General features: G+C 44.3%; 1 protein-coding gene across 17 annotated transcripts in view; it reads right to left on the reverse strand.

The window, feature by feature from the left end:
* Positions 1-18,764, reverse strand: part of TRIM44 (tripartite motif containing 44) — a 168,119-nt gene that overhangs the window by 108,173 nt on the left and 41,182 nt on the right. For 16 of the 17 annotated variants that reach the window (XR_004000059.1, XR_004000058.1, XR_004000057.1 and 13 more), the window contains 2 exons: positions 12,985-13,224; positions 8,827-8,846 (listed from right to left, as the gene is read on the reverse strand). Coding sequence is in view for 12 of the 17 variants with exons in the window: in XM_030560040.1 (XP_030415900.1) it covers positions 8,827-8,846; positions 12,985-13,224 (260 nt within the window). In the remaining 5 variants the exon portion in view is untranslated. Of the gene's footprint in view, positions 1-7,255; positions 7,503-8,826; positions 8,847-12,984; positions 13,225-18,764 lie in introns of those variants that run through there. The other variant, XM_030560045.1, reaches the window with a different exon arrangement.

Raw genomic sequence — 18,764 nt, forward strand, 5'->3', positions numbered from 1 at the left:
CAAATGGCTCTCTATGGCTGGCCCTGGAATCCCTATTGGGGGCTTCTGGGCTCCCACAGCCTGCCTTAGTATGGGCACTAGCTTTATTTAGTGTTACTTTGTGAGTCTTATGGTGGAGGAATAAAACTGTACCCTGAAGGAAAGCTCTGAAAAGATTGTGGGTGTGGCATTAGTCTTTACTGGGCTGGAGGAGAGAGGCCAGGGGCCTACCTTACCTTTAAATGAGGCTGAGAAAGCCAGCTCCCGGATTCCTGATGTCTTCTTATAATGGGACCAACAGATGTTAAGGCCAACAATATATAAAGAATTCATCATGGAACCTGCTCTTAAAGGAACTGTAGTGTGTGTGATGGTACCTCCCCATTAGACTGTATGGAAATATGTTTAGATGTGCTTTATGCTACATATGCCATGTAACACATCTCAAAGGTTATGATCTACTGAATCTATTAATTCTATTTGTATGCATGCATCATTTTTGTATTCAAAGTTATGAATACTGGCTGTGTACTGGCTTGATTTCTAAATAATCTTAGTACAGCATTTGGTCAGTTCCTGGAGAAAGGAATGTTGAAATTAAGTACCTAATCAAGTAACACTTAAAGGACAATGGATCTTGAAATGCTCCAATCCACATAAGAAGTCTACTTGAGGACATTCAAAGTATCATGCAAACAATGGATGCTACCTGTAAAAACTGTGAGTCATGCATGGACATGTGACTTGCCCAGGTGACTCCTAAGCTCCATCCTGGAGCTCTGTTTTGCATAGGAGTGAAGAGGGGGTCTCCACCCACAAGAGAAAGTCTATTTAAACCCCGGGAGACCCCTCCATTTTGTCTTCAGCTGGCTAAAGAAAAAGCCTCTCCACTCCCCCCAGGATACTTGAAAGAAACTGGAACAAAGGACAGTGTGCAAGGGGTGTGAGTGATTGCTGAACCCAGGCTAAAAGGAGATTAGTCTGTAAAAGGGAGCATTCTGGAACTGGTGAGGATCTTATCTGTATTCATTTTGACTAGACATAGATTTGCAAGTTTTATTTTGTTTTGCTTGGTGATTTACTTTGTTCTGCCTGTTACTACTTGGAACCACTTAAATCCTACTTTCTGTATTTAATAAAATCACTTTTTACTTATTAATTAACTTAGAGTATGTATTAATACCTGGGGGGAGATAAAACAGCTGTGCATCTCTCTCTATCAGTGTTATAGAGGGCAAACAATTTATGAGTTTACCCTGTGTAAGCTTTATACAGAGTAAAATGGATTTATTTGGGTTTAGACCCCATTGGGAGATGGGCATCTGAGTGCTAATCACAGGAATACTTCTGTGAGCTGTTTTCAGTGAAGTCTGCAGCTCTGGGGCAAGTAATTCAGACCCTGGGTCTTTGCTGGAGCAGACGGGTGTGTCTGGCTCAGCAAGACACGGTGCTGGGGCCCCAAGCTGGCAGAGAAAGCAGGAGCAGAGGTAGTCTTGGCACATCGGGTGGCAGCTCCCAAGGGGGTTTCTGTGATTCAACAAATCACAGAGTGGCCAACTCTGGTGCTGGCTTCAGAGACTTTGGAGGAATCTTATTCTAGGGCATACAGCCATTTGTCTTAATAAGTAATTACTGGAGTGCTCTCTGCATAGTGACCCCTTCAGATATACCAGTCTAAACATCCATAAAAAAGGGCACACAGTTACCACATCACCCACATCTCTTCCCTCCAATCCCCCAACCTGAGCCATCATGAATTATGTTCACAGCATTAAACAGATGCAATAAGTGATTACAGAGGCACCATTTAAGATATTCTGGTGTGGTCAGGGTTCTCTTGGAAGCATGCTGAAACTTACAAAATAAAAAGCACTGCAATTAGCAAGCTGTTATGCTCGGAAAATCAATTACTGCTTGGGTTTTGTTAGAGACAGAGCTCACATAAAGTAGCTCCACTTTTCATCCTACTGAGGGAAAGAGAGGACAGAGGGAAAAAAGATTCTGCTCACCCTACACTGCTGAAGCGTGACAGGTGAGTCACTTCACGTCAGTCCTACATGGGTATCTGAAGGTCTCTCAGAATGATAAATGGCTCCATTCTCACATGCTCTCTCCTTCCGTAGTATCACAGCCATATGCCTGGGCTTATGAGGAAGCCCACTGAAACTAAGGTAATGCAACAACCAAGCAATGAATTCATAACAGCAGAGAAATAAAATGGCTGCATTAGCATTCCTGTTCAGAGTGCAATGAACTGACTATGCACAGATCACTTTATGGAGCAATTCACAGCAGAAAAGAAAAAATAAATGCTTTCTAACAAGATACCTACTGTCCAAGTCACAAATATAGACATGGTCTTCTTTGCCAACCCACTCCCACAAAAATGTTAATCTTATTTAAATACTATGGGCCGGCTTTTCCTCTCAATTATACCCTCTCCGTTCCATTTAACTCACTGGAGTTGTACTGGGGCAATGCCGCTATGAAAAGACTCCGGCCCTATATTGCTAGCATGCAGAAGGCTCTCTGAAGAGAGAGAGGCTGTAATTTTAAAGTGTAACCAGGGCTAGTCCTGCATACGGAGCTCTGAACAGATGTAATGAGCGGGCATATTCTAGCAACTGTGAACCTTAAGGCTATTACTTAGTTTCCTAACACCTAGTGTCAGTTTTGTATTACAGTTATATTCCTAAAGCAAGGCTAGCTTATGTACGGGGCAGGAGAGGTTGTAAGGGTATTATATGGAGCCTGGAAGCCTTGGTAGTATCATCTGACATAAAAAGTTTAAGGCAAATAAAATACCATTTACTTTTTCATAATCATGCTAAAAGTGGGCGATTAGATTTTGTATTTAGACTGGAAATTTTTTATGACAAGGTTCACACAGTGCAATACTTCACCTCCAGATCAGGCAGAAGGAGGGTAAGAAACCCACCTGGACCGAAAGAACCAGGAAAGCAGGCAGAAGACGGAAAACTGCTGTTCACTTTATAAGTCTGCCCTCAGCAAAAACCCTCTTAAAAAATGACTAAGCACTGGTTAAACCTCCATCTCCATACACATCAATACACCCCCGCCCAAATGAGTTCTAATCAGAGAGAGATAGAATAAGGGCAGATGGAAAGACAATAGACAACTACTCCCTAGTGACAAAGCAGGGTATTAACTCAAAATTGTTCTGTGTAAGGTGAGCAGATTGTTCCTGTTTATAATTTACTCTTCTTCTGGGATCCTGTTAATATCTCTTTACTGTCACTAAGATAGCTTTAGTAAAGCTAGGGCTCCGATGGCTGTAGGGTTGGATGGGTGCCCAAAGTAACTCTCAAGCTCTTCCTTTATTCATCACATTGAAGGGTATTTGTAAATGACGCAGGAATAAGAACCTATGATCATAAAAGTGCATGAGAAAATTACTGTCCAATATTGCTACAGTGTAAATGAGCTATGTGCTGACTCCATACAGCATGCACACTACTATGGTAGGGTGCAAGCTTCATTTTGTGCATGTTTGCTTTACATCACTCTTCATTTTCATCAGGGATTTCAGTCACTGCTGTTTAGAATAATGATGGGTTATATTCTGAATCCTAGAATATGAGCAGCATAGAAAGCCTTGTAGCTCAGCTATTGCTAAGCACAACATCTGGAGTATCTGATACTAGTATTGCAGATGGAAGGTGAAGTGGCTAAAGAAAGCATGAATGTGATAAGATACTAAGCCATTTGTCACAAAACAGAGGCTTGGAGGTAAGTGGGAAGGGTGAAGTCACAAGGAGACAATCATTTAGGCCAGAGAAATGGCATTTTAAATTTCCACTGAAAACAGAGCATGAGCAAAATGCAAACCCCGTTCAGCAGGGAAGGCAACAGTAGAGAGGCAGAGAAAGGAAATTTTGGCAAGGACACCATGCAAATTCCTCCTCTTACAAAGAGGGCCATGAAATTTTTAAGAGTGGTAGCTGTATTAGGGCTTGTCTACATCACAAAGTTGCAGCGCTGGTGAGGGGGTTACAGCGCTGCAACTTAGGAGGTGTACACATCTGCAGGGCATCACCAGCACTGCAACTCCCTGTTTGCAGCGCTGGCCGTACTCCCGTTTTGTCTCGGGTGTAGAGGATCCAGCGCTGGTGATCCAGCGCTGGTAATCAAGTGTAGACACTTACCAGTGCTTTTCTTCACCTCCGTGGAATAAGCAGGTATCCCAGCATACCTGAGGATACCTCTCTGGTAATCAAGCAGGTCTCCTTCCCCGCGGTTTGCTCCGGTGTTCTCCGAATCCCCCCCCAAGCGGGTCTCCTTCCCCGCGGTTTGCAGGGGGGTTCGGGGAACGCGAGAGCAAACCGCGGGGAAGCAGGTCTCCTTCCGTGCGGTTTGCTCTCGCGTTCCCCGAACCCCCGTGCAAGCAGATCTCCTTCCCCGCGGTGTGCTCTCGCGTTCCCCGAACCCCCCGTGCAAGCAGGTCTCCTTCCCCGCGGTTTGCAGGGGGGTTCGGGGAACGCGAGAGCACACCGCGGGGAAGGAGACTTGCTTGCATGGGGGTTCGGGGAACGCGAGAGCAAACCGCGGGGAAGGAGATCTGCTTGCAGGGGGGTTCGGGGAACACTGGAGCAAACCGGGGAAGGAGACCTGCTTCCCCGCGGTTTGCTCTCGCGTTCCCCGAACCCCCTTTGAAGCCGCTCAACAGCGCTGCAGTGCGGCCACATCTAACACCACTTGCAGCGCTGGTTGCTGTAAGTGTGGCCACTCTGCAGCGCTAATACAGCTGTAACAACCAGCGCTGCAAAATTGTAGATGTAGACATACCCTTAGTATATATCAGCAAAAACAATGAGGAGTCCTTGTGGCACCTTAGAGACTAACAAATTTATTTGGGAATAAGCTTTTGTGGGCTAAAACCCACTTCATAGATGCAACTGATGAAGTGGGTTTTAGCCCATGAAAGCTTATGCCCTGTAACTGGGCGGACTCACCCCCGCAGCGCCTCCTGCTGGTTGTCATGGGAATTAGCTCAAATTCCAGCTCGGAGCACCCTCTGCAGGCCGGTGATCTGCCGTTCGGCTACTGGCCCTGTGTCCCTCCCTGGACCTCGGTGCCCCTTTTATGTGGGGTTCTGCCCCCTGGCAGTAACCCCTTCCTCTTTCTTAGGGGTTTCCCTTCCCTGGGAACCCCCCACCCTGTATCCCCACTTTGCTTCAGTATTGGCTACTGCCAGTCATTGTCTAGCCTCACGCCCTGGGGCAGACTGCAGTATCAGCCACTCATCATCAGCAAAGGGGTTTGGACCTGCTGCCTTGGCCTACCCCTGGGTTGCACCGCGCAACCCCAGTACCTCCTGGCCTAATTCTAGGCCGCAGCCTGGGGCTTTCCGGGCAGGAGCTCCCCAGCTCCTCTGCCTTTCCCCAGCCCTGCTTCACCCTAGGTACCTTATCTCAGCTTCCAGGCCATTCTCTCTCTGAACACAGAGAAAAACTGTCTGGGCTCCTGGCTTCTCTGCCCTTATATAAGGGCCTGTTGCTCAGTTTGGGGCATGGCCCCAGCTGCTGCCACTTCCCCAATCAGCCCAGCCTAGGCTGCTTTCTCCAGCCCCAGCCCTTATCCAGGGCTGGTTTTAACCCCTTCAGGGCAGGAGCAGAGATCCACTCTGCTACATGCCCAAATAAATTCGTCAGTCTCTAAGGTGCCACAAGGACTCTTCTTTTCTTTGATGAAATTTTTAGTATCCACAAAGAACATGGATAAAGTCTTTTTAAAAATCAAACACACATGTGAACTTGTACATGGGCTAGATTAAGGCAGTCTAGCCTCTAGCAATACTCTTATATGGAGGCCTTGACAGTCCTGTCACTCTTTAACTGGGGTGGTAGTGGAAAGGGCCACCCATACGTAAGCTGAGACCTCTCTCCACCAGCACAACTCTTTGGACCAGCTGAGGCCTCTCCTACTCCCTGGGCCAACACATAAGAATAGCCGTATTGGGTCATGCCAATGGTCCAACTAGCCCAGTATCCTGTCTTCTGACAGCAGCCAGTGCTGACACTCCAGAGGGAATGAACAGAACAGACAAATTATCAAGTGATCCATCTCCTGTCATCCAGTCCCAGTGTCCAGCAGTCTGAGGCTTAGGGACACCCAGGGCATGGATTTGCATCCCTGACCATCTTGACTAACAACCACTGATGGACCTATCCTTCATGAACTTAACTAATTCTTTTTTGAACCCAATTATTCTTGTGGCTCTGCTTCAGTGGTCTAGGTGGCCTTTGATGCTACTTCTCCCTCTGCTGGAGTAGACAGACTCATGGCCAGCTGCCTCAGTCCATGCACAAGGTCTCATTTACTCCATGGCACATTGGACCTAAAATCTGCTTCAGGTACCCTTGACTTTGCAGCAGCTTCAGATGTGTTGAAAGTATTGAGGTTTTTATAAACCAGACAATAATCAGCACAGTAACCCCTGTGTTATTCTGATATTAAAGTCAATTCTACACTTTTCCCACATTTTCAGTGCACCACCGTGCGGCCATAGTTTTTTTGGGTTATTAACACCATTGAGAGAGAATGTGAACACTGCATGGAATGGTCTAATAACAACAGGCACAAAATTACTTGCCCTGGGCTCCAGGCAATCCAAGCTGGTGCAAGAATTGGAATAGCAATTCATAGTGTTATTTTTAAACTATACTCCCCTCCCCCCCACCTTTAGAGATGCGTTGTTGCCTCTCCTGATCTCTCTCTTAAATTAAGCTGCATTCCAAAATTTTTATCAACACCTTTGTCAACAAGATGCAGTAGGCTTTCACTGACGGTGAAGGGAATGTCATAAATGAATGAATAAGAACAGCAACAGCTGGCACCGAAGTGTTAGTTACAACAGATCCAGTCAGACAGAAGCTCAACATAAACAAACTAATCAGTACCAATGAGGCCACCAGGGCATCTCCATGGAGGCAGCAACGCGTCATTGGGTTCTAACAACTTAACACTGTTTGTTACCTACTGGCGGCAATCTTGAAATGACACTAAACCATCTGCAGCCAGACCAAAAGTTCAACGCTAATAGAACATGAAGATCTGCTTTATCTCTATCATCCCATTATCTTAAATTGTTCATTCTTACCATACTCCCCCACTGAGCCCATCCACAGAGTCAACTGTTCATTTAGGTTCCTACATATGTAGAATGCTACAAGTCTTTTGAAGACTATTAGCATACATGTAATACTTTCCTGAGTGTCAATGAAGTGGCAGTCTGTAAATAACAATATCCTTAAAGGTTGTATTGGAATGCCAAGTGCCCCATACAGAATTAAACCAGACATCCTGTGTGCAGATCAAATTGGAGCTATAGGGGGCAAGAAGAGGAAGACTTAGAACAAGCCTTATCAGCCTGCACTAACTAGGGCTGTCTAAAATAACGTTAATCGAGAAAACAGGACTTTCCAATCGTTGCATCTGACATTGTTCAGATGTTTCCCCATTTCCTAGATTCTGCCCTGCAGGTGGATCTGCGCAAAAGAATGCTGTAATCAGAAAAACAAGAAGCACAACATACCAAAAATAGTTATAATGCAATCCAAAACAGGTTCTAAAAGAGAGACAATGTAATTGGAGTTCAGTAGCTCAGGCACCCAAGAGAAACCCACACAGAAGGCAAAAATTTGCAGGCTGATTAGAATTTTTGGACATTTATTTGGATAGTAAGAATATTCAGAATTGTGATAGTAAGAATTAAAGAAATAACCAAGTTTTGGAAAGGTTATAAAGCCTCACATTTTGGGACATAAGACCACTTCTAAATAATGGGGGGTAGGAAGACACTTTCCTTGTTAGGGCAATGAGTTGGTTATTCCATAATTGCTTTCTGGAAGGTTTCTTGTACCTTTCTCTGGCCACTGTTGAAGACATGATAATGGACCAACCCCTATATTCAACAATTCACTTCCCCTCTTCTTTCTAATTCTTGGATTTAACATTTCAGCATGCATGTATTTTTTCATTTTAAGAAGGTAAACGTATTTAATTTAGGACTGAATAAGAGTTACATAATGTAACAGTAACCACAGAGGTTAGCATCCACTGATTCTCATTGTACTTGTTCACCTCTGTAACATGAGATTAAAGGAGATTGGGCCCCTTCAGTTTACTTTGTCCCACAACAAAGTGAGAAGTTTGTCTACAACAATGGCCACAAGCTAAGAATAAACTCAAGTTTTCCTGCTCCAAAAGCACAAGCCCCTACTCAACCAGAGCTAAAAGGAGAATCCCTATGAAAAGTATAGTATTTGTGACATTCAGTCTAGCAGGTCTGATCCTTCTTGTAAAGGGTGGTGGTGCACACATTCATATGCTTTAAAACTGCTTTATAGGTAGATAGTTTTATATTGCAATGCATTGGGTAAGGCCAGGATGACAGCTTCTTTTACAGTCACTGAGCTTTCATAAATTTTTGCCCTGCCTGGATTGCTATAGAAATAGAATTATATTATATTAAAACAGGTTCCAAAACAAACACTAGGCCAAATCCAGGTATACCTGCAGCTAACGGGAGCTGCCGGTGTTAAGGATCCCTGAATATCAAGCCATGTATTTAGAGCGCTTAACTATGGTGTTAGCTGCCTGACTTTAGGAACCTAAGTTTGAATATTCTGACGGAAGAGTCTTGCCTAAGACTGTGGAGGGAGTCAGAGGCACAACTAGGACTAGACCGCTAGTGTTCCTGGATTTCAGTCCCATGATCAGGCCATTGGACTATGCTGCTTCTCACAATCTTTAGTCTAAAGACGTGTTGCTTTTCAAATTGAATTTCAGACATTACAGACGAGCAGAAAAATGAAGTACTCTTACCTGGGTTCCTCATCGTTGCTCTGCAGGAAAAACAAAAACAAAAGCTGTGTTGGGTACAGCACTTTGAAAACTGTTTTTTCAGATACACGCAAACATTTTAGTAAGCTTTTTTCTACAGTATTGCACAGGCACATTCAAGGCTGGCTGTCTTTAAAGGCAGGAAAGTGTTTATACTCAAACAGCTGAGGTCATCGTGATCACATTGAAAAGTCACAGGCTTGGCTTGACCAGCGATCAAGAGGGACAGGTCATTGTTTATTATAAGGCCTACGTAGTCCAATATCTCGCAGCAGTACACAATCACATCAACTTCCAATACAGCTGAAATATTTTCACATCCTTTAGGCCCCATTTTCCTCCCACTTGCACCAAAGGAGAATCAGGCTCAATGCAATCTCTTTGTGATAACACCTTCCTGTTACCTGCTACACAGACAGGTTGATTAGATATCCAGTATGTGTGGAAGCAGACAGTATGTAAATACACAAGGGCCTAATATTACCTAGCATCTGATAGTCTAGATTTATATATACATGGGGGAGTTTAAGTTGTAACTGCATATAAAGCAAAACATGCTAGGCTTGATTTGCAGTTCACATATACTGATAAATAAGAAATAGCTCCATTGAAGTCAATGAAAGTACACAGATGTAAAACTGGTGCGAGAAGGAATCAGTCAGTCTTCATTAAAGCTATTCATTCAATACAGAGCAGTACAACTATTTACATCAGATGTTAATACAGCACGAGCATTGCAATGATATCAGTCACAAATTCCATGCCAATTGCAGTATTTCCACAATAGGGATATATAAACAACACTCCCATTCCACCACCTTTCCCTAGGGAAAAGCAAAAGAAAAGAGCTATGTTAAGCAAGCTTTGATTTCTGATTGCTTGGACAGTCTGATAGGGAATAGTATATAAACCAAAGTAGTCATGCAATTTCATGATTTTCATAACTAGACAACTATATCTCTACAGCATACCTCAATACATCTTTAAATGCTTAAATCATTTGCCTTATAGAACAGCTGACACCTGATGGACAAAAACTTGACATTACCTAAGATAATTATAAAGAAGAAAATTATCTGTAAGCAAAGCTAAGGACATATGCACAAGTGGCGATTGTGTGGACTGTCCTCTGCCCCAAGTCCAGTTATTATTCTGCATCCCGTCAGAAATGTTTCCACATCAACCATCCACTGTAGCAAAGAATCATGCCCAAATTTGGTTGCTCACCCCAGTATCTTTCACCTGTGTATCAGAGGTCAGTAACCAACCGCCCATCTGCTGAAGCAGACTTTGGTTTGTTCTTGCTGCACCCAAGATTGACACGTAACAATCAGCCTTCCAACCACAGACAGAGAAAAGTTTAAGGGCCATGGTCAGGCTAAAAGCACAGTAAGGCTTTTAAAAAGCATGTTCTTTTTCCTAGCTTACTAACCTAACCTTAGATTAATAGAATTCCAAAACATTTGATTTAATTTTCTTATTACTTATTGATGCTATTTCTCTAGTTCCTTTCATTTCTCTCAGCTTGGACCTTCACTTCTGTTTATAGTTAGGTCAAATTCTGCTCTCCAGATTTACTTTAGTGTAAATGACATCACAATTGGGTTTCTAATCAGTTTCACTTTTAGGTTTTCAGGTACCAACACTAGGCTGCAAGTTCCACAGGGCCAGGCTTATTCATTTAGAGAGAACACCCCATTTCCTCCCCCACACCTACTTTTCACTGGAATGTTGAAAATTCTACAAAACCATATTTATTTACAAAAGAATAATGAGGAGTTGACTATTCACTTTGAATTCTACAACTAAGCACGGAGACTCCAGACACAAATTCATTCACAACCCTACCAGAAGTCATGCTGTTCTGCCAGTGAATCCAAACATCAGTTTCTGGCACACAGTGGGACAACTCAACCTCAGGTGTAACTGCACTGAAGTTAAAGGATTCTAAACACTGACTGATTTGCTCCATTGTTTCTAAAGTAGGGGACTAAATTCTGCCCTTGTTGAGGCTGTGCAAGCTGTTGACTCCACTAGGGTTGCACAGTTGTAACCAAGAACAGAATTTGGCTTTTTAGGCTTGATTCAATCACTGCCTTGCACATGATGTAGTCATATACAATTATACAAAGGAATGCAAAGTGAGTATAAGATTACCAAAGCAGATCAGTAGCACTCTTACATCTACTTCGCAATTGCTGTGCTTGGGGCAAAGGTGGCTTCAAACTTTCTTTGAGTTCCCTGTGTTCTGGGTTTGGCAGAGCTATGTCTGGCCCTCAGAAAAACTACATTAGCCTCAGGGTTACTCTAACCTTTCTAATGTACACTCTGTTTCCCCTGGCTCCCAGGAAGGAGAGTATAGCCAGAAAAGAACTTGCTCCAGCCATATTTCCCAGTTCAATTTCCCAGCTGGGTCTGCCTGGGAAGCGGTGGCCTGGCCCCACACTGCTTCCTGCAGTTCCCATTGGCCAGGAATGGCAAACCACAGCTGGGAGATGCGAGCGGCCGTACCTGCGGACACTCAGGTAAACAAAGCGTCACGGAGCCCACCAAGGGCTTACGCTGAACAAGCCGCGAACCAAGTTTGGGAATCCCTGCACTAGTGGTACCAACAACGAAAGATTGTTGATTCAACTCAACTATCAGAGTGTCTTCCGTTCCCTTTGCATTACAGGTGCAATTGCATCAAAAGATATTGAGCAGAATTAATTTGTTCCCAGAGCATCACAAAAAGTTCATGTTTTAGTTCTTGACCTGCTGGGATTCTTTCCAACCTGAGTTTCTTAAATTCATCCCTGCTGTAATGCCAGTGAAGTAGCTACAGTTTCACCAGGGCTGAATTTCAACCACCATCTATGAAGATGATTAAAAGAAATTTTATGTGAATTAAAACCATACATCTTTAAACTGCAAACCTGTATTTCCAAACCTGTGGGCCTTATAAAGGTGTTCAATATTAGATTACAAACTCTTTGGGGCAGGAACTCTCTCTTACTAAGTGTACAGTGCCTAGCACAAAGGGGTTCTGATCTTGGTTCAGGCCTTTGGTTGATACTGTAACAAAAGCAACATAATTCCACACTGATGTACACACCGACCTAGGAGTCCACATATGAAAAATGGGCTTCCCTTAGCAGGCATATATCAAGTTACCATATCATTATATGGTCTAGACAGTTACAGGAATTTCATTCACCCTGTAATGAATACTCCAAAAAGCTAGTGTTTTATGAAGCTTTTACAGTTCTGAAGACAGAGGAAACATAAATTGATAGGTAAAGAGATAGACAAGGAAGACGCAAATTGGTTTGGGTTAAAAACAACAGCAAACAAAAAACCCATTACAGGCTTTTAGTACTGAAGCTGTACACATTTGAAGTGTTTGAATATGCTTCCTCTTTCCCTGCCCCAACCATAATCCCCCCTGCCCTGCCTCCATTCCCATCTTTGTACTTCGGGATTCAAATGAGGACTAGAAGCAGAAATGCCAGTTACATGAGATTTTTTTAGTTCAGGTGTGCACACTCAAGGAGTTTGGCTATAGATGAATTTTGGGTGGCTGTTTATCCAATCCCAAACTCAGAACCCAGGTAGGGGAAGAAGAGTGCTGATCAAACACAGACCCTGTGAGATCTACATGGAGTTTAAATACCACTGTCCTAGGTGTTTCATTTTCCCAGGAGCGCACATGCACTGTTATATCTACAATAGCCCTGCTATGCAAAAAATGGGTATCCCGGGAGTGGTGAGGGTGAGGGCAGGCTGGCTGGCTATTATAACCCTGAAGCTCACTACTTGTTTGCCATGTTACAAGAATGTTAAAGGATTCTCTAGATGTTTTATGAAGCAATAGCACACTTCAAAAATTACAACTGCAGTACACTAGAAATCCTCTATTAAGTGGTTACAGGCATTTGGCTTTGTGCCCCTTTAACCACTTATGTGGGTATTCAATATGACCGCACAACTCATCCTGCACTATTACTGTACTTGCATCTTGGCTTATCACCTCAGACATCTGGTGGCATTTGTGGGCATCTTTAATGCTGACATATGCAACAGGGGAGACTTCTTTCCTGCATCCATCACAATGTTGTGTTGCCTCCTGCCATAATCATTTCATCTGCTCTTAGTTTTTACCTCAGGCTTGAGCAGGGCTAACTCATTGAAGGTGTTCAGCTGCCTTCTGATCTCTGCCATCTCAGTCATCAGCTTTGCCATGTGGATGTTGATTTCTGCCAGCACCTCTGTCACATGAGCAGTGGCCACCGCTTCCTGGAGGTCCACTAGGTGTAGAGCTTTCCGTTCCTCCTCACAGACCAGCTGCCGTACAGTGTCAAACTCCTGCTGAACACACAGTTTCATCTCACTCCGAGTCACCTGCAGATCACACACACAGGAGAGAAAGTTGCTTGTTAGAGTACAGCTTTATAGTGCAAGCGTCTGAGCTATCAGCCCTTCAGTGATTGTTTGGAAGCAGGCAAAGCACTGAACTGGTCCCTGCTCCCCAGGCATCTAAGAATCTCTTCTCCATTGCCGCACCTCTTTTTCCCCAAAACAAAAGTCTATTACAAAATATTTCCAGAAGAGGCCCACTCCTTTAAATTAGAAGTCATCATTCTCCTCCTTCAAGTGAATCTCTGATTGCCATCGGTACATGGAGTTTGCTCCCCACATAGAAAGGATGACAGCTAGGCTACTTTTGTTGCCACTCCAGCAGCTGCGTAACTCTCCCTCACATTTCTGTAGAACCTTCAATACCCCCTAACTCCCAGGTTGCTCCCAAGTCTACACTTCCAGCTTAGCAGCAGGAAATGCAGAGCTCTGGCTCTGTGTTTAAACAGGAGATTCTGCGCAGCGAAGAGTCCTACATTAATCCCTGTAGGCTAAATGATGGATGGATTCAGAGATGTGGTGAGCTAAAGCTAAACATACTTAATAAACCTGACAAGATCAATTACCGAATAAGAAGTGGGACATTTTCTCATTTATCAAAGATTAGGATAAAGCAGTTAAAATAATTTTACTTTATTGAAATTACTGTAACTTGAAAGGTCTGAAAATTGGCATAAAACAGACTTGAGATAAATAAAGGTTTGTTAGTGCAGCAAGGTGAAGGACCCAACAGTTAACAACAAAACTATCTGCCCACCTCAGTACACTTCACAGCACTTTGTCTGAGGGCTTATCTACACTACGGGCTGGATCGACAGGCAGCGATCGATCCAGTGGGGGTTGAGTTATGTCTAGTACAGATGCGATAAATCAACCGCCCATTGCTCTAGCGTTGACTCCGGTACTCCACCTCAACGAGAAGTGCAAGGGGAATTGACACACTACAGTGAAGACACCATGGTAGAGTAAATCTAAGTACGTCGACTTCAGCTACGTTATTAATGCAGCTGAAGTTGCATAACTTAGATCAATCACCCCCACCTCCTCATAGTGTAGACCAGCCCTTAGGCTTGGTCTGATCTACAGACTTACGCTGGTACAACTATGTTGATCAGGGGTATGGAAAGTCCATATCCCCGAGTGATGCAGTTACACTGACCTAATCCTGGGTGCTAGGTTGATGGGAGAGCTTTTCCCGCTGACATAGCTACTGCCTCTTGGGGAGAAGCCCTCCTGTCAGCGTAGGCAGTCTCTTCACTAAGGCTATGTCTACACTACCACTTATGTCAGCAAAACTTATGTCGCTTAGGGATATGAATATTCTACCTCCTTAAGCGACATAAGTTATGCTGGCATAAGCAGTGGTGTGCACAGCGCTGTGTTGGTGGAAAGCTTCTCCTGCCAACATTGCTACCGCCACTCATTGGGGGTAGATTAATGTCCACAGGAGAGCTCTACAAGAGAGGATCTTACAGCAACGCAGCTGCATCAGTATAGCTGTGCCAACGTAAGCTCTCTAGGGTAGACATAGTCTAAGCGCTACGGTGGTGCAGCTGTGTCACTGCAGCGTTGGATGTGCAGATAAGCCCTCAGGCCTGGTGTACACTACACGTTTAAACTGATTTTAGCAGAGTAAAACTGATTTAACGCTGCACCCGTCCACACTACGAGGCCCTTTATATCGATATAAAGGGCTCTTTAAATCAGTTTCTGTACTCCTCCTCAACGAAAGGAGTAGTGCTACAATCGGTATTACCATATTGGATTAGGGTAAGTGTGGCTGCAAATCGACGGTATTGGCCTCCGGGCGGTATCCCACAGTGCACCACTGTGACCGCTCTGGACAGCAATCTGAACTCGGATGCAGTGGCCAGGTAGACAGGAAAAGCCCCGCGAAATTTTGAATTACATTTCCTGTTTGCCCAGTGTGGAGCTCTGATCAGCATGGGTGGCGATGCAGTCCCAAATCCAAAAAGAGCTCCAGCCTGGACCGTACGGGAAATACTGGATCTGATCCCTGTATGGGGAGACAAATCTGTTCTATCAGAGCTCCGTTACAGAAGACGAAATGCCAAAGCGTTTGAAAAAAAAAATCTCCAGGCTACACAGTGCTGCATGACAAGCGTAACGGGAAGCCAAAGAATCAAATGGACGCTCATGGAGGGAGGGAGGGGAGGACTCCAGCTATCCCACAGTTCACAGCAGTCTCCAAAAACTATCTGCATTCTTGGCTGAGCTCCCAGTGCCTGTAGGTTCAAACACATTGTCCGGCGTGGTTCAGGGTATAGCTCGTCAATTTACTCCCTCCCCCCACCACGTGAAAGAAAAGGGAAAGAAATCGTTTCTTGACTTTTTTCAATGTCACCCTATGTCTACTGAATGCTGGTGGTAGACGCGATGCTGCAGGAGTGCAGAGCAGTATCCGCTCTTCTCCCCTTCCTGCTGGCAGACGGTACAATATGACTGGTATCCGTCGTCACCATCAGCCCGTGAGTGCTCCTGGCTGGCCTCAGGTGAGGCTGGCCGGGGGCGCCTGGGTAAAAATAGGAATGATTCTTGGTCATTCCCAGTAGATGGTACAGAACGGCTGGTAACCGTCCTCATCATAGCAACTGGTGGCTGAACTCCATCAGCCCCTTCCTTTTCCTGTGTAAAGAAAAGATTCTGTACTGCCTGGACTATCATAGCAGCGGGATACTGGGCTCCTCCCCTCCGCACCACTTAATGTCCTGTCTGGACTGTCATAGCAGCGGGAGGCTGCCTCCCCCTCATTTTATCTCACTAACAAGTCACTGTTTCTTATTCCTGCATTCTTTATAACTTCATGACACAAATGTGGGGGACACTGCCACGGTAGCCCAGGAAGGTTGGGGGAGGAGGGAAGCAACAGGTGGGGTTGTTGCAGGGGCTCCCCCCATGAATGGCATGTAGCTCATCATTTCTGCGGGATCTGACACGGAGCAGCTGTGCTCTCTGACATACTGGTTCTCTAGTACACTTGCCCCATATTCTAGGCAGGACTGACTATTTTTAGAAACCATAAAGGAGGGATTGACTCGGGGAGTCATTCCCAGTTTTGCCTTTGAGCCCCTGGCCAACCTCAGCCAGGGGCACCCATGATAGCAGCAGACAGTACAGAACGACAGATAACTGTCATCTTACTGCCAATTTACAATGGCAGCAAACGGTACAGAACGACTGATAACTGTCTCTGCTATCATGCAAAAGCAAACGAATTCTGCTGTGTAGCGCTGCAGTAACGCCTCTGTTAGCAGCATCCAGTACACATACGGTGACAGTAAAAAAAAAAAAAAAAGCTGAACAGGCTCCATGGCTGCCGTGCTATGGCGTCTGCCAGGGCAATCCAGAGAAAAAGGGAGCAAAATGATTGTCTGCCGTTGTTTTCCCGGAGGAAGGAATGACTGATGACATTTACCCAGAACCACCCGCGACAATGATTTTTGCCCCATCAGGCACTGGGATCTCAACCCAGAATTCCAAGGGGCGGAGGAGACTGTGGAAACTATGGGATAGCTACAGAATAGCTACCCACAGTGCAACGCTCCGGAAATCGATGCTAGCCTTGGACTATGGATGCACACCGCCAAATTAATGTGCTTAGTGTGGCCGCGTGCACTCGACTTTATACAATCTGTTTTACAAAACTGGTTTATGTAAAATCAGAATAATCCCGTAGTGTAGACGTACCCTTAGTTGTGCAAGTGGTACTGGATGAACACATCAGTATTGTTCACTGGACACTTCAAATAAGATGTAGAGGAGATACATTGCACATAGTTTTCCCTGTAGTTCCTCTAGGATATGGATATCAAAGAAGGGCCACACCAATTAAGCAAAGAAATTGGAACTAGATCATTCACTGCCACACTATCCTTCTGTTCATGAACTTCAAGTAATTTTCTCTCTCTACTATTTATATACGATTATCAGCCTGGCAAAAAAAATCCTGCAAATATACAATCCTGGCATTAGATTTACTTGTTTCAGAGTAGCAGCCATGTTAGTTTGTATCAGCAAAAAGAATAGGAGCACTTGTGGCACCTTAGAGACTAACAAATTTGAGCATAAGCTTTCGTGGGCTACAGCCCACTTCATTGGATGCATGCAATCGAAAATACAGTAGGAAGATATATATACATATACACACAGAGAACATGAAGCAATGGGTGTTACCATACACGCACTAACAAGAGTGATCAGTTAAGGTGAGCTATTACTAGCAGGAGAGAAAAAAACTCACCTTTTTGTAGTGGTAATGAAAATGGTCCATTTGCAGCAGTTGACAAGAAGTTGTGAGGAACAGTGATGGGGGGAGGGAAGGGAGGAATAAACATGGGGAAATAGTTTTACTTTGTGTAATGACCCATCCACTCCCAGTCTTTATTTGCAAATTAATTCCAATTCAGCAGTCTCTCGCTGGAGTCTGTTTTTGAAGTTTTTTGTTGTAATATTGCGACTTTTAGGTCTGTAATTGAGTGACCAGGGAGATTGAAGTGTTCTCTGACTGGTTTTTGAATGTTATAATTCCTGACGTCTGATTTGTGTCCATTTATTCTTTTACGTAGAGACTGCCCGGTTTGGCCAATGTACATGGAAGAGGGGCATTTGCTGGCACATGATGGCATATATCATATTGGTAGATGTGCAGGTGAACGAGCCTCTGATAGCGTGGCTGATGTGATTAGGTCCCAAGATGATGTCCCCTGAATAAATATGTGGACAGAGTTGGCAACGGGCTTTGTTGCAAGGATAGGTTCCTGGGTCAGTGTTTTTGTTATGTGGTCTGTGGGTGCTGGTGAGAATTTGCTTCAGGTTGGGGGGCTGTCTGTAAGCAAGGACTGGTCTGTCTCCCAAGTTCTGTGAGAATGATGAATCATCCTTCAGGATAGGTCGTAGATCCTTGATGATGCGCTTGTTAGAGTGTGTATGGTAACACCCATTGTGTTTCAATTTCTGTGTGTGTGTATATCTATCTATCTTCCTACTGTATTTTCCACTGCATCCACAAAGTGGGCTGTAACACATGAAAGCTTATGCTCAAATAAATTTGTTAGTTTCTAAGGTGCCACAAGTACTCCTATTAGATTTACTGTTCATCCTTTGCCATAATGATTATTGATGACTAGACTAATGATTTTACTTACTAATTTTTTATTTTTTTTAAAAAGTCATTTGATCACCCTGGAAGGGCACAATTTTGCAAGACTAGTATTTATACAGATAATTAGCTCTGAAGAAAGGTCCCTGACTGACAGCCCTGGAGGCGGAAGTCTTCTTTTTATCCACAGAACAGATATAGCCCAGACAGTGGCAGTCTACAGGTATGTCTTCACTACCATCGTTAAAGCACTCCCATGAGGGAAGTAGCTACCAGTGTTGAGAGCGTGGCTACTAATGCTGGTGCACGGTCTACACTGCCACTTTACAGTGCTGAAACTTACATTGCTCCGGGGAGTGTTTTTTCACACCCCTGAGCGAGAAAGTTTCAGTGCTGTAAAGTGCCA

The sequence above is a fragment of the Gopherus evgoodei genome, chromosome 4, assembly GCF_007399415.2.
Source record: "Gopherus evgoodei ecotype Sinaloan lineage chromosome 4, rGopEvg1_v1.p, whole genome shotgun sequence".
In the NCBI taxonomy this organism is placed as follows: domain Eukaryota; kingdom Metazoa; phylum Chordata; order Testudines; family Testudinidae; genus Gopherus; species Gopherus evgoodei.